The sequence below is a fragment of the Nelumbo nucifera genome, chromosome 4, assembly GCF_055504915.1.
Source record: "Nelumbo nucifera cultivar China Antique chromosome 4, China Antique-T2T, whole genome shotgun sequence".
Classification (NCBI taxonomy): Eukaryota; Viridiplantae; Streptophyta; class Magnoliopsida; order Proteales; family Nelumbonaceae; genus Nelumbo; species Nelumbo nucifera.
The window spans coordinates 49,915,685-49,931,020 of NC_142652.1; the positions used below are offsets into that span (position 1 = coordinate 49,915,685).

Below are 15,336 nucleotides of genomic sequence, written 5' to 3' on the forward strand. Positions count from 1 at the left end.
AAAAATGATGAAACGGCAAAAAACAAAAACATCAACATAGCATTTTGTGAAAATGAAACAAAAAGGAATAAAAATGAAAACTAAAATTTGCAAAAAGAAGCTCCGTACTTGGAACAAGTAATCAACAGCCTGATTTTAACATTCAATTCAACAAATGCAACATGCAATTTTGACAAGAAAGCAAAATTCCATAGCAAAAGAGTATTATGAACCAAAGGGAAAACACCATACCCGCGAAAAGATAAATAGAGCGTAAACCCCATTGCGGCAACATAAAGTTAAAAAAAAATTATAAAAAAAAAAAACAGAGAATAAAATCAATACTAAGTCCGTGATAGAAACCGCAAGTTTCATACTTGCGTTCAACGGTTCAAGAAGTACAACAAATAAAGCATGGATAAATATAAACGGAAACAAAATCGAAAATAAAAAACCGAAGAAATAGAAACAAACAGACCTTAGCAGGCCAGGCAGGAAAACCTTTAACCTTGGCGAGGACCAGATCTCCCAAACTCAACTGATTCGCCTTCGCGCGGTTTGCTCCCCTTTTACGCGCCGGAGCCATGGCGACAAAAACCCTAAATACGACCTCGTCGTCAAATATTATCTATTCAACCAAAAAAACCCTAAAAACCTCGAAATCAAAACCCAAACCGACTTTTAAGGCCGTAACGGCTACTACCGTGGGGAAGGCCGGAGAAGAGAAATCCCGGCGGCAGGAGAAACTACAACTGCGACGGCCAAATCTGGTTGGCGCTAAACGCCGACGAAGAGCAACGGTTCTGCATTTCAATGGTGAAGATTGGGAAGGGATGGCAGACGGTGAGCCAGAAGCAAAAGAACTCTATCACAGAGAGGGGGGAGTATCGACTTCAATGTTCTGAATTCGCATCGGCACCCCACAGAGCGCGCCCTACACGCGCCCCATGTTACATCTCAGCCGTTTATATTAGGAGCATCTCCCCATAACAACAACGGGAGATGTTCTCTATGCACGCTGTATGTGTATTTGGGGCACTGAGGCGCCATTTCATGACGTCGGCTTCTTTAACCGTTGGTTGAATTGAATCTGCCACTCACAAGCGCACGTGTTTGGTTCCTTTTGGCTCCGTTTGGTTTGTGGGATGGGAAAAGATGGGATGGGAAAGTGTAAAAATCTACTCTTCCATTGTTTGGTTTTATATATGAGAAAATAATAAAAAAACACTGTTTCAAGGAGAATAGAAGAGAAGGTGAGGGAGAAGAAAACATTGTGTTTACAACTGTATCTACGAACCCAGGAGAAGAAAGAGAAGAAGAGAGGAGAGAGGGAGGAAGGGAGTGTCTTTGATCTGTGTCTGCGAACCCAGATCTAAGTTCTACCATGGCAGAACTTAGATCTGTGTCTACGAACCCAGATTTGTGTCTGCGAACCCAGAAGAAGAAAGAGAAGAAGAGAGGAGAGAGGGAGGAAGGGAGTGTCTCTGATCTGTGTCTGTGAACCCAGATATGAGTTCTACCATGGCAGAACTTAGATCTGTCTGTGAACCTAGAAGAAGAAAAAAAAAAGAGAGGAGAGAGGGAGGAAGGGAGTGGCTGAGAGGGGGTGCCGCCGCCGTTGTTCTATTTCTAGGTTCGAACGGGGAAGGGTGTCGTCGTCACTGGTTTCGCCGAAAGAGATAATGAACAATGGTTTCTTACATTTTTCTACTAGGGTCGCACGGCTTTGGTGCGACCCCAAATCCATGATTTTGGGATCTAATATCCCACACTTTTCTCACCCCATGCCCCCCTCTTTCCCTCAAACCAAATATGAGAAAAAGGGAATATCCCCATCCCACAAACCAAACAGAGCCTTTATGTTTATTAAATAAACGTTTGTACTTTATTTGCAGGTAAAACCGAGAAATACAATAATTGCAACTGTTTATGACAATTAGGCGCCACTAAGCGCCACATCAGCATAACAATGAATAAATGCTTGACCGTTTATGGAAGCTTCAAAAAATAACTTCCACGAATGGCTGGTATGCACATAAAACAAAGTTTACTTTTTACATTTTTGATGCATGCAGAAGAGCAAGAGAGAGAAAATGTTGAGATGGCCTATGTGGCACCATCAATAAATGTCTACTTGAATAAACGTAAACGGAACCAAACACCCTCCTGCCGAGGCTACTGTGCTCATGGTCTGTGAGATTGAGAGCCAAGGGGCTGAGGTCAATGGACTCGAGGGTGAGGTTGAGACGGTGGAGGAGGCTACGGTTTGGGGGACCGAGGTCGACGAAAGATGAGGTAGAAATTGTGTTGGGGGAGGGGCCCAACGCCCCTACGCGGCTCAACAGCCGCTTTGCATCTATTCCTTGTTGTTTAACTCTAGTGGATTTGGCTCGAATTAGGGCCTTGTATTGCATCCTCGAGGAGTATGAACTAAGGTGTTCGAGTATTGGTGAGCAGGCGACCTTGGCTTGGCTTAGTGAACTCTGCGTCTACGAGCACAACCTGATGGTTGAGCTGAGGTTTCCGTTTAGTGAGGGTATAGCCACGGCATTGAGGTGGTACCGTGTCCAACCGGTCCAATTAATGTCAAACTCTTTTACATACATGGTCAGCCTTCTTTGCTACTGTTTGGTCCATGACATCGACATCACCCTACCGATGTTTGCTTACTTCCTACACTTGAAGAAGCACTAGTAGGGCTACTATTATTTCTCGACTCGACAGCATAACAAAGTGCTTGTTAGGGCTCATTCTTCGGTGAAGCACAGGAAGGAGAGATTCTTCACTGTGCGTTGCCTAGGAGGCTGGTCGTTCCCCCCCGAGCTTCTTGTTCTGAGGACCAAAGTGAAGGCACCAATTGAGGTCGAGCTTTTTGGGGAGGAGTTGGCATCTATAAGGCGGATAGAGAGGATAGACGTGCAAGAGTACATATCGTTTTCGATGTTGATCCGTGCTGGGCTGATGAACGACATGATTGAGCACTACCAGTCCGGTCCATGGGTTATACTAGGTCTTCCTCTTCTTTACTTTCCGAGTTCTTTACTTTGTATTGATTTCATGATGACTTGTGCAAGAATGAACATGGCTGGATGATGAGTATCTGCTACACTAGCAAGTGCACTAGCCGCACAAGTAATAGATTGATGAATAGAGTATTGTTTCCCACGAGGACTTATGTAGCAACTACTAGTAGTATATCAGCTTACTTTTATCTGATTAGTCGAATTGTAAATTTAATGCAAATCTGAAATCCTAACTACAAAACTATCTCTAAGGAATTTGATCAAACACCTTGCATGCAAGTTGAGAAAACAAGCTAAATATGCACAAAAATTGATTCAGCAATTAGTTCTTTAGGACATTCGATTAGATTAGGATTCAGCCTTGGTTTGGTGAAACCCCAAAGTAATGAACAGCCTCTCTCAAGCGCATGTTCATTCTATGCGTGAGTGATGATTCTTCTATCTCTAGGAAGAATCTAATCCCCATGTATGCATTAAGATATAGAAATTCTAGGGCATCATTTCAGATTGAATGATCACCAACCAAATTGTGCAAATTATCTCTAACCTTGCATTAAATTCGGTTCTTGATTAGCAGATCTGAAATCCTAGAGTCTTTCTCAAGCACTCTAGAACTTCCAAGAATCAAGAACAGTTCAGCCAAACAGAATTAAGAGTGCTTGAATTCTTTCTCAAGCAATTCAGACATTACAAAGACCAAGATCAATTCAGCTAGCAGATCTACAATTAAATTTCTAATCAAGAAACATCAAGATTGCATCTAATCTATTCAAATGAACCTCAAAAACTAATTACAGATCTGAAATTACAGAGATCATGCTTCAATTACAGCAAGAAAAAAAAAATTAATGGAGAAAAATACATATCATCCCTAGCTGAATTCGATTACCAAATATGCAGAAATCAAGGAAGAACAACCTAGATCTCCAATGGTTTCTTCTCCTTTCGAATTCAGCTTCTTCTTCCCTTGAAATTGCTTGAATCTCCTTTCTTCTCCTCTCTTGCGCCTATTTCTCTCTTCTCCCTCCAAGAATTTGACTCAAGGAGTTTTCTCCCCAAAGGGGCTTGAACCATAAGGTGCTAAACATCTTTTTCCTCCAAGAGGCCTCCTTAAATAGTATTTCCTTCAGCTCTCCAATAATTCTAGAAACTACCGCCCTTAGCCTCTCTTGAACCTTCTAGAATTTTGCTGCCCCTAGTTTCTCTTAAACTTTCTACAGGTTGCCGCCCCTAGCTTCTCTTGAACTTTCAAGAGGTTGCCGCCCCTAGCTTCTCTTGGGCTGCAATTTGGGCTGTTCTTGAGTTGCTCTTTAGCTGCAAATGGGCCTCCTCCTTGCTGTGCCGAATAGGCTCCCTTGGAAGGCTGCGGCTAGGCTCTCTCTTTGGGCATCTCCCAAAGAGTGTTGCATGGGTTTTAAGGGCCAAATAGCCCTCCTTTGACCTTTCAGCTGGGCCTTGCTCCCAACTGGGCTGTATCACCTTCAATTTGGCCTCATTTAGCATGGTTTTATGCTCTTTTTCCCTAGACTTGTCCCCTTTTGACAATTTCCTAAAATCAAGCTCAATTGGGGTAAGAATTCACACAATTAGGCATCAAAACCATGCATAAACCTCATAAAACATGTGTAATTTGTGCACTCATCACTGGATTTGGGGAAATGACCCAGCATACGAGGGCCATGGCAGAGAGGAAGATGCAAGCGGCTAAGGCTCTGAGCGCGCAGCCCAGGGTCACCGAGCAGTAGGGGCGATCGGCAGAGCGTACGCCTCAGCAAGGGAAGAGGCTGAGGCTTCCAAAGGAGGTAGTGTCATCAACCTATAAGAGGCTGCAACTCAGTTCGTTCATCTATCATCGTTTGGGGGGCATGCCAAAGCATGTTGCTATAGAGAGCTCGGTCGAGCTATACATGCCGTAGTGGACTACCCGGCTAGACACCCTTGAGATGGAGGGGGTGCATGAGCAGCTTATCCAGGGTCTGATGCTCCCTGGCATTAGGTAGGAGGCCACCACTCTTCTCTTTTTTTTTGTTGTTGTTGCTCATTACTCTTTTTTCCTCGTATTGATAGTTGATTATTTTGCAGTCTGTTTGCTCGACTGTCGGCCTCATCGATCGCCTTCACGCACTACGATGCCTTTGTGAAGCGCGGGAGGTGGAGAACGAGTAGTTGAAAGCGGAGTATATTGAGCTAAAGGCGGAGCTGTCCGAGTTGAAGCGCGGTGTCGAACAAAAAGACAACACTATTCGTAAGCTGAAGAGTCGCGTCCACAACTTGAGGAGACACGGGATGCACTGAGGAAGGAGCTTGGGGACATTGAAGCGAAGGTTGCTCGGGTGGAGGAAGGGGGGTCTCCATGTATAAGGCTTTAGAGGCTTATCGGAATGACCTGGATGACTTCGCCACCGAATCGTGACATTAGGGGTTCGCTCTCTACCAGGAAAGGATCGTGTGCCATTTCTCGGAGGTGGCCGAGGCTGTTCGGGGGTTCGGCCCATTTTACCTCCCTATGCCTAACGGGGAAGATGCCATTGCCAAGGTCTAAGAGTGAGTCGAGGAGCCCCTTGCCGACAACTGAAGTGCCTTGCCTTTTCTCCTTTTTTTTGTTATGACGTACACAACTCGGTATGCCAAGCTTTGAACTTATGTAATTACTTTTTTTAATTAATGAAAATTCAATCTTTTTGCACGAGTAACCTTTTTTGTGTCCTTCCTTTCTTCTATTATTGTGCCTTTGGTTGATTGCGGGTGTCAGTCTATAGTGGACTGAGGTGTTCGGTAGCCGAGGTCGTGGGCTCCATGTCTTCGGCTTTGCGTTGGTAGAGGTGCTTTCGAGCTTTCGGTGTCTTGGGGAGGCTCGGTGGTGCCAGGTCTCAGGGGCCTTATGCTCTGGATGGGCTAGCCATGTTCCTCAGCTAGCTCTGCTCTAACGGTTTGTCAGGTTCGATGTGTGGAGTTCGATGGCCATCCTCTTGCCGTTAGGGGTGAGGACGTCGTTCCCGCATGGGCCTCAACCGTTTCAGGTTAGTCGGGTTTGCTAGTCGTGCTAGTTTGGCTCGATGGTGCAGTTGTGTAAAGGAGTGTGCACTGACGTGTGTTATGCTTGGTTACCCCAGTCGTTAGATTTCGGCTGGGGCGAGTGTGTGTGTGTGTGTAATGTGCTCATCAGTTGTACAAATAAGTGTAAGACTTTATTTCTTGGATAATGTAGAGGTGGTGCCACCCTTGGCTATTGGTAATACTTCCTTAGATTCCTGGTGTTCCAACTCCTCGGCACTGACTTCCAGTCGAGGCCTTCTAGCTTATAGGTGCTCAGGCCGAGGACTTTGGTTACTTTGTATGGGCTCTCCCAGTTTGGTCCGAGCTTCCCTTATCTTAGTACTGGTACTATAACTTCGCGAAGGACGAGGTCCCTTCTCTTGAACTCCCTCCTCCGAACTTTAGAATTGTAATATTTGGCCACCCTATGCTTCTATACCGCCATCTTAAGGTGTGCTCGGTCGCGGACCTCCTTACTAGATAGTGTATGCCCTTAGCTCCAATCAGATTGATGTACATTTGACAATTATTGTAAATGAATAAAAGTACATAATTGATTCATGTTATATCTGGTATGTTTTTGTGTAGTTACCCTTAAACTGGACACTTATGAGACTCGTGTTAGTTTAGATTGTTCATAGCCATTGGACAGACCTAGGGGGGGTTTATCCTGCCAAGGCTGACACTAATGTGCTGTCAAGTTGGTTGGGGTAGCTTGTCTCAGCTGACAGGGTTAGACTCGAAGCACATGTAGTGTGAGTTTGCATGAAACTCTGAACCGGACCTTTTTTCCAGTTATGCCCTGGACCTTGGAGACAGATGGGCAAAATCGGAAAATTACAACTAACCCTAGACTCGATTATGGTACTACACTAGATGTTGGATTGGGCTGTCTTTGATATGCTAATAGTGAGATCCTAAGCGGGGGTCAAAACCTGGGTATATTAGGGTAGTTTGGGAATTCACTTGAGTAGGTGATCATAGTGACATAATCAACCCCTTTGTCGAACAAAGTGAATGATTGGGGACAAACACTCTCTTTGATGGAAACCTAAACTGGCGGAAATGGATTTCAGACTTGTTTGAGTTTTGTTTTGCAATATATATATATTGTTTTATGAAAAGGTTCGCAAAGGTTTTAATTCTCGGAATCCATCCTGAGCAAAGAGTGCGACACTATACCTTGTAGCCAAGGGAGAGGTCGTCATCTCGTGTCGGATAGTGTTTGATCATTATGGGCTAAGAGGTTAAGTGTAAGACCATATAGGGCTTATATACCTAATGGGGTAATCTCACTTAAGACCATAGTTCATGGGCCTTCATAAGGTGGCTGGACTCAATGACCATTTACTGTAAATGTTGGGCCTGTTAAGAGCCCATACTGATGGGCTTAGTGGTTCACTGTATTCAACAATAAATTCTGTCAAGCCTTGTAATAGAGGCTAGGCTGAACCCATATGGCTTTTGTGAAGATCATTGTTAAGGTTCCACGCCATACTAAGAGAGCCAAGCTAGCCAACAATTAAAAGGGAAGTGATCCCACTTACTTAATGGGCCTAGGGCCCAAGATTAATATGATTAATTAGTATGGGCGAATCTGAGTTTAAATATGGGTTTGGATCAGCAGATAAGGATAAGAGGATAAGTCTTATCCATTTAAAGAGTCCAGATCCAAGTAGAGATTTAGATTAGGAAACTCTTAATCAAATTAGGAGATAAGCTCTTTAAGTTCTATTTAAATAGAGGAGGGCGAACTAGTAAAAGGTTACACACTGCATTCTGTTCTCCCTCTACATCTGCTCTTGCCGCCATATACTATGTTCGATCTCCATTCTTGGACTGATCAACATTGGATATTGATTCTGATTTTTGCAAGAAAAATCAGATTTGATTTCGTGCTCACCTCCCTTGATTGATCTTTACTGAAGGACTGCATTGCTGATCCTATTTCATCTAAAGTTGCGCCATTTTCAGTGGAGGCGGGATTTGGTACACTCTTTGAGCGTGAACACCTACCTTAGGTGTTATGTTTGTGAATTCCGTATCAAGTATAGCCCTCCCTTTATTTTGGATCTAGATCTGGTGCAGTTTGTTGGTGTGTCCGGAAGCGCGTCGTTAAACACTCTGGATCACCAGTTTAAACATTTATAATTTTTACCGTTTCTCAAACAATTACTAACATAGTTACTGGGTGAGAACGGGTCATATACACAGGGAAGCAATTGAAAAATTAATATATACTTAGATCCGGACAAGAAAATGCAATTGAGAATGGCAGAAAATACTAAAATAAAAACTATTATTGCTGAAATTAAATGTTTCAAATTTAAACAAGACAATAAATAAAAATCAAAATTTAATAAATAATGGGAATCAACAAAGGAAATAAAAGAAATAAATAAAAAAAGATCAAGAATCCAAATCCGATGGCGGTAGCTGTAGATCGGTTAGACATCTTGCAGAAACCCCTCCTAACAAGAACCGAGCGTCTGTCCTTTCTATAACCCTCAAACCCCTTAAGAAACCTTAGCCTTGAACTGAACGAATTCAGATCTGCAAAACAGAGGAACGAATAAGAATTAAATCTAAAAGATTGCAGAAATAAAAATAACATAAAAGAAAATAAAGAAAAGAAAAGAATGGTTGATTAGATCGAGTGGCGGTAGTTGCAGAATAGTTGAACAACTTGTAGGAGCCCCTCCTGACAAGATCTGGGCGTCTGCCCCTTTTACAACCCTATAATTCCTCAAGAAACCTTAGCCTTGTTAACTGGGTGAATTGACCAACCCCATATATAGGGCCCCTGGGACCCTTTTTATAAAGAAGGGTGGACACAATTGGAAATAGGGAGAAAGATGGGGGCGGCACCTGGGATTTAGCAAAGTTAAGGACGCCCTAAGGTTTTTAATGGATGGCTAAGATGGTTTTGGGGTGATCCTATGGTTGAAAATGGAAGGAGAGGGCACCCAATATTATGTATGGCTGAGATTTGGGTGCCCAGAAATGAAGGGTGTAGATTAAACATCAAGGGTTGAAGGGTTAAGATTAAAAGATTAGGTGGTTCCCTAAATTGAATGGTTGGGATATAAGATGGAGGGAGTTGCTGAGATTTGGAGGTGAGGGGTTGAACGGTGAGGATTAGCAGAATAGGTGGCGCCTTAGGGTTTAAAAGATATAAAGGAGAGTCTTAAAATTAGTGGTTGAGATTAAAAGAGGTGGAGGGCGGAAATTAAACACCTAGGGGTGGTAGGATTTGCTAAGAGTGAAAAGATTATGTTAAAAAGGCTCCGTAGGGTTTGCTAAGGAGAGGGGAGCATGGTAATACAATAGAATGGGCGCCAACTGGGTTTAGCAGATAGGAGGCGCCCTCCTGTTCTCATTTCATTACAAAAACACCCCCTCTCTCAGTTGATATTTACACCAACTTCCCAAAAACTACACTTCAGCCTAGATAACTTCCCAGTTTTCTACATAATTTGCACAGAGACCCTCAGAGGTCACATAATTGATTTTAAATGGAAAAAGGGTACACTTTGACTATACTAAGGCCAAAAATACCCCTGAATTGAAGCCTTCAAGGCATCAAAATGCAGGGTTATCACATCCCCAACTTAAACAACGCTAGTCCCTTAGCAATGTAGCCTTAAAATTACACTGAGTGTATAGATCTTTCCCATTACAAGGTCATCTTTAGCAGAATTAATCAAGTATCCTGATTCCAACATTCTTAAACTCTGTATAGATCGGTATTGGGCTTTAGGGGAAAACTGTCTTATTTTGTATATTACCGAAACATGGTTTAAAAATCTTATTACCCTTCCATTTGCAAACTATCATGATAAGATGAGATTGCTTTTAAAATCTAACAGGTATTCTTCTTATTATTTTTGACAGCGGATTTCTACCCCTGAACTTATTTTTAGTGTTACCTTTCACCGTTTTATGCGAATCTCGACACTTGAATTAGGTCAAGCAACCCGGTTACTAAGTGTTAGGTAAGTGTCTTTGGCATTCCTTTTTCCGTTTGACGCGAATCTCGACACTTGACTTAGGTGAAGAGAGCTAGTTACTAAGTCTAGGGTGTCCATTGACCTTTTATTCTCTCTCTCTCTCTCTCTCTCTCTTTTTTGCAACACAGTTCAGGGTAGTCCACTGTCTCTTAACAATTTGAAGAATTTTGTCTAATTTCTCAATCTTTCTCTTCTTATCTTGATAGAGGCAAACTTGGGAGTATTTTATAATTTCTAAACGGTTTCGACAATATTCAAACAAGGCCAATTTTTGACTCCTATAACTTACTACTAATTTCTACAGAATTCAAAATTCTTTTATCAGTTTCCTTAACTTTCTCTATTTTGGAATCTCTTTTAATGGAAAATTTTAAAAATTTCAATGAAATTTTAATTCTGCATCTTTAAAGGTTTAGCTTCTCAATTTTTTTTTTCATTTTTTCTCTCTATTTTCTCACCCCCAACTTAAATGCCACTGTCCCTAATGGCATGACTAGAATGATGCAAGGAAGATTTGGGCCAAAGAGAACAACGTGTAGGGTTTTCCTGAGGGGTTCAATGTATGCCACCTGGTCTTGAATCAAGAAAAAAAAAACTCTAATCCTAAAAGTAGAAAAACTAAAAATTATATTGGGTTGCCTCCCAACCAGCGCTAAGTTTAATGTCTTCATCCAGATGCAACTATTCATCTTTCATCCAAACTCTCATACCCACTTTCGTTTTCATACCAACCCGGACCAGATCGGGCTAACCAAGGGGTAGGTAGGTCATTCACGAGATTGTCCACTATGTCCACACTGCCTTCATCTTCCCTTAGATTTGGATGCTTAGAGGCATTAAAAACATTCAAGTGGACCTTCTGCTCCCCAAATGAGATGTCCATTCATCTCTCATCCAGATGCAACTATTCATCTCTCATCCAAACTCTCATACTCACTTTCGTTTTCATACCAACCCGGACCAGATCGGGCTAACCAAGGGGTAGGTAGGTCATTCACGAGATTGTCCACTATGTCCACACTGCCTTCATCTTCCCCTAAATTTGGATGCTTAGAGGCATTAAAAACATTCAAGTGGACCTTCTGCTCCCCAAATGAGATGTCCATTCCCTCGATTACAATTGATATTTGCATTAGCCGTTGTTTAAAACAGCCGTTCTAAGATTATCGGGTTGTGGTTTAGTTCTTCGGTTGGGGTCATGTCTAGGACAACAAAATCTACGTGAAAATAACAGTTTTCTATCCTGACAACGACATCCTCGACGACACCTCAAGGAGTCTTGACCGACCGATCGGCGAGTTGCAGAATTACTGGGGTAGGTTACAACTCGCCGACCCTGAACCTTTCATAAATAATGGACGGAAGCAGGTTCACACTAGCCCTAGATCCAATAGGGCCCTATTAAAGGTGATTCCATAAATTATACAACTAATAAGATGAGCACCCAGATCTTTCATTTTCTGGGGAAGTTGGTTCAGGAGGACCGTACTCACATCTACTGAGAGCATCACTTTTTGTGGGGCCGATCAGGGCTCCCTCGTTTGGGTGCATAGCTCTTTCAGAAATTTTGCATAAGCCGAGACATGTTGAATCGCATGGAGGAGTGGGATGTTAATGTATATTTGTTTGAAAAGTTCCCTGATCTCCTCATTAGGAATCACTTTCCTTTTCCGTGACGGCCCGATTGTGAGTGCGGTAGGAAAGGGGACTACAGATTGGTTTATTTTAGGCTATTTTTCTATGTTTTTCCTTTCTTCTTCTCCCCCCCGCCCAACTTAGGGTTTTCTGACTCATTTCCTTCTTCTTTTACTTTCTTTCTCATATGGGTCTTCCAAAATTCTCCCACTCATTAAAGCTGTTACAGATTTGGCATTTTCGAATTGGGGATTCTGAGGAGGTGGTTGAATTTGCTGGGAAAAACCTGGTGGCTAATTCATAGGGTTTGCAACCGGTTGACTCGGTAGTTGCCCCTCTGCCCTCCTTGCATTAGCTTTAGCTAGCTGTCCTATTTGGCTTTCTAACCTAGCCATGGGCTGCTGGTGATTTAGGATCAACTACTGCAGCTGCATAAATTGATCATCTACTGATCAAGATTGAGGGGGTTGTGAGTAGCCCTGACATGGTTGGGCCGGTTGACTCCTAGGGTACACCTGCTGGAACTAGTTTTGTACTACAGGCCTCTGAAACTGTTGGGCCATGGAGTTGGACGGGTGCTGATGAGACTATACATTGGGTTGATGTGTCCTCCAAGAAAAGTTAGGATGGTTTCTCCACCCAGGGTTATAAGTATTAGAATATGGATCATTATTGGTGAAGGGATGAGAGATCCATCCTATGGACTCCCAAAAGATTGCGGAATACGGGGCGAATTTCAAAAATTTTTCTCTCCCTTCAACAGGGAATCGTATTCCCCATTTAGAAAATCATATTTTCAAAAATCAATTCTGAACCATAAACTGAACCAGATCTGAACCAAAACGAAGTGGGAAGGATTATACCTGATACGGAGAAGTAATATCTCCCAACGAAGGTGTTCACGCCCAAGGAAGGATCCAAAGACTGCTCCCACTGAAGATGGCGCAGTGCAGGTGGAGCAGAATCAGCAGTGTTCTTCTCCAAGAACTCTGTCCATCGCAAGAATCAGCAAGATGGCACGTGAGTACAGCTTCCTTTCAATCCTTTCTCAAAGGACTGATGTCAAGATCCAATCTTGACTTCTCCCACAAGTGGAGATCGAACTGGAAAACAGGGTGGCAAGAACAGGGTGGCGGCAAGAGAGTATTTGCAGGAAGCAGAATTCTCTCTTCCAGATTTCAGCACCAAAGAAACCTGATGATCTGTGTGTATTGTCTCTAAAGGCTGCCGCCCCCTTCTTCTTTTATAGTCTTAAAGGGATCAGCTCCTAATCAGATTAGGAGTTGCTAATCCAAATCATATTTGGTTTAGAAGTCCCTTTAAGTGATAAGGGATAATCCTTATCTTATCTAGAGATCAGATCAGCCATCTCCTAATCTGATTAGGAGGTTTCCAGATCTAAATCTTATTTAGATCTTGGACTCTCTAAGTGGATAGGGTCTAAGCCCAATCCTATTAGCTGATCCACTTCAGATTTCGCCCCTTTATTAACTAAATAAGCAGTCCAGTTCGAAATGGGCTTTAGGCCCATTAAGCTTATGTGCTCACTTAACCCTCTTAACTGCTGCCCAGTTGGGTTCCCTTGTATGGCATGGGACCCAAGCATTGATCTACACATCAGCCACATGGGTTCGACCCAACCTTTGTTACAAGGCCTGGCCGAATACACTGTTAAAGACAGTGCACCCCCTGAAACCCATCAAATGGGCTCTACGGGCCCAACACTTACCCTAAGAGGTCTCTGGGCCAAACCACCTTGTAACACCCAGGGACTGTGGGCAGATGCAAGATTAGCCCATCAGGTATTAACCTCAATGGTCTTACACTTAACCTCTCAGCCCATAATGATCATACACTGCCCAACAAGAGAGGACCTCTCCCTCGGTTGCAAGGAACAGTGTTGCACTCTCCACTCATATGGATCCCGGGATTTAAAACCTTCTTACAAACAATTTAGAAACCATACATATATACTTTTATATCTTATATAAAATATATTTTGCAAAACAAATCTCAACGGTTGAAATCGGCTGCCGGCAGTCTTGGTTTCCATCAGTGAGAGTGCATCCACGATCATTACCTTTGTCCGACAAAGGGGCTGATCCTGTCACTATGATCACCCACTTAGATGAATTCTCGGACTGTCCCAACATACCCAGGTTTTGACCCCCGCTAAGGATCTCACTGATTAGTACATCAAAGACAACCCAATCCGACACCTAGTGTAGTATAATAATCGAGTCTAGGGGTCGGGTGTAACTTTCCAGTTTTGCCCATCAATCTCCAAGGTCCAGGGCAATACTGGAAATCTGGTCCAGTTCAAAGATTCAATTAATCCTACACTGTATGTGCCTAGGGTCTCACCCTGGCAGCTGAGACAGGCCACCCCAACCGACTTGGTGGCACCACAGTGTCAGCCTTGTCAGGATAGGTCTCCCCAGACCGACCCACTGGCTGTGAACATTCTAAACTAACACGAGTCTCATTAAGTGTCCAGTTTAAGGGTATTACACAGAAACATACCAAGGGAACATGAATCAAATATGTATCTTTATTCGTTTACAATAAACTCATAAAGTACATCATTCTGATTGAAGCTAAGGGCATACAAAACTGTCTAACAATTGGGCCTTGAGAAACTCTGGGCCGCCTGAACTTGATCTTGGATAAAAGGCGGGAACTGGGCTGCAATAGGATAGTCATAAACCTGGTGGGCCGGGCTGGCACAAATGGAACATCATTCGGGATAAGAGGTAGATGGACTCGATTGCTGGTTAAGAGTGAAAAACTGGTCGAGTTTTTGGGCTAGAAGGTCTACCCTATCCAATTTTCTAGAAATGGCGCTTAAGTTAATTTTTGCCTCGGGCTCTATATTATTTTTGACCTCCTATAGCCATGCCCTATTTGAGGGTCCCATCGACCTTTCATAGGAATAAAACGACGCATTATTGATAGAATTCTCACTCAGGGTTTCAAAAAGATTATAAGCTTCATCGTCGCTCTTGCTCATAAATGCCCCCCCACACGATGCATCTACCATCTGCCTGTATTGATCTGTCAGGCCTTCATAGAAGGCTTGGACAATTTGCCACTGGGACAGGCCATGGTGTAGGCATTTTCTAATTAATTCTTTCATCATCTCCCATGCCTCATGAATTTGTTCACCCTGTGTTTGGGTGAATCCCGTGATAGCTCTCCTCATGTTATTGGTTCTACCTATAGGATAGAATTTCCTAAGGAATTCTTGTTGCATTTCTACCAAAGTCCTAATGTGTCTCCCTATAGTCCCTAACCAATGCTTGGCCTTATCCTTCAAGGAGAAGGGGAAAAGAGTCAATCTAAGGGCATCATCATTGAAATTCTGAATCCTTACAATTGAACATATTTCCAGAAATTCATCTATGTGCTTGTATGGGTCTTCACTTGGGTTCCCATAGAAGGATGGGAGCATCTGGATTGTACTTGACTTAATTTCATACTGTAAGGCCTAAGTATCAGGTAACTGGATGTAGGATGAAGGGTTGTATTGTGTTGGAGTGAAGTATTGCTTCAACTTTCTAGGTTGGGCATCATTGATTCCGGCCATTTGATTTCAATGTGGATGATGGAGATATCTCTCTATTTTAGGTATAGGTTTTATAGTTTCTCTCCTT

General features: G+C 42.9%; 1 protein-coding gene and 1 non-coding gene across 8 annotated transcripts in view; one reads left to right on the forward strand and one right to left on the reverse strand.

Annotated features, from left to right (window-relative positions):
- Positions 1-877, reverse strand: part of LOC104589016 (ENHANCER OF AG-4 protein 2-like) — a 79,662-nt gene extending 78,785 nt beyond the window's left edge. For 5 of the 7 annotated variants that reach the window (XM_010247182.3, XM_010247183.3, XM_088903357.1 and 2 more), the window contains exons 1-2: positions 683-877; positions 458-578 (exon numbers count right to left, since the gene is read on the reverse strand). In XM_010247182.3, the coding sequence (XP_010245484.1) occupies positions 458-565 (108 nt within the window). In that variant the 5' untranslated portion in view covers positions 566-578; positions 683-877. Of the gene's footprint in view, positions 1-457; positions 579-682 lie in introns of those variants that run through there. The other 2 variants (XM_088903359.1, XM_088903358.1) reach the window with 2 other exon arrangements.
- Positions 878-14,781: 13,904 nt separating this feature from the next.
- LOC148792273 (small nucleolar RNA R71) lies at positions 14,782-14,888 on the forward strand. The gene has a single exon (XR_016071089.1). It is a non-coding gene; the product is annotated as a small nucleolar RNA R71 (small nucleolar RNA).
- Positions 14,889-15,336: the final 448 nt, after the last annotated feature.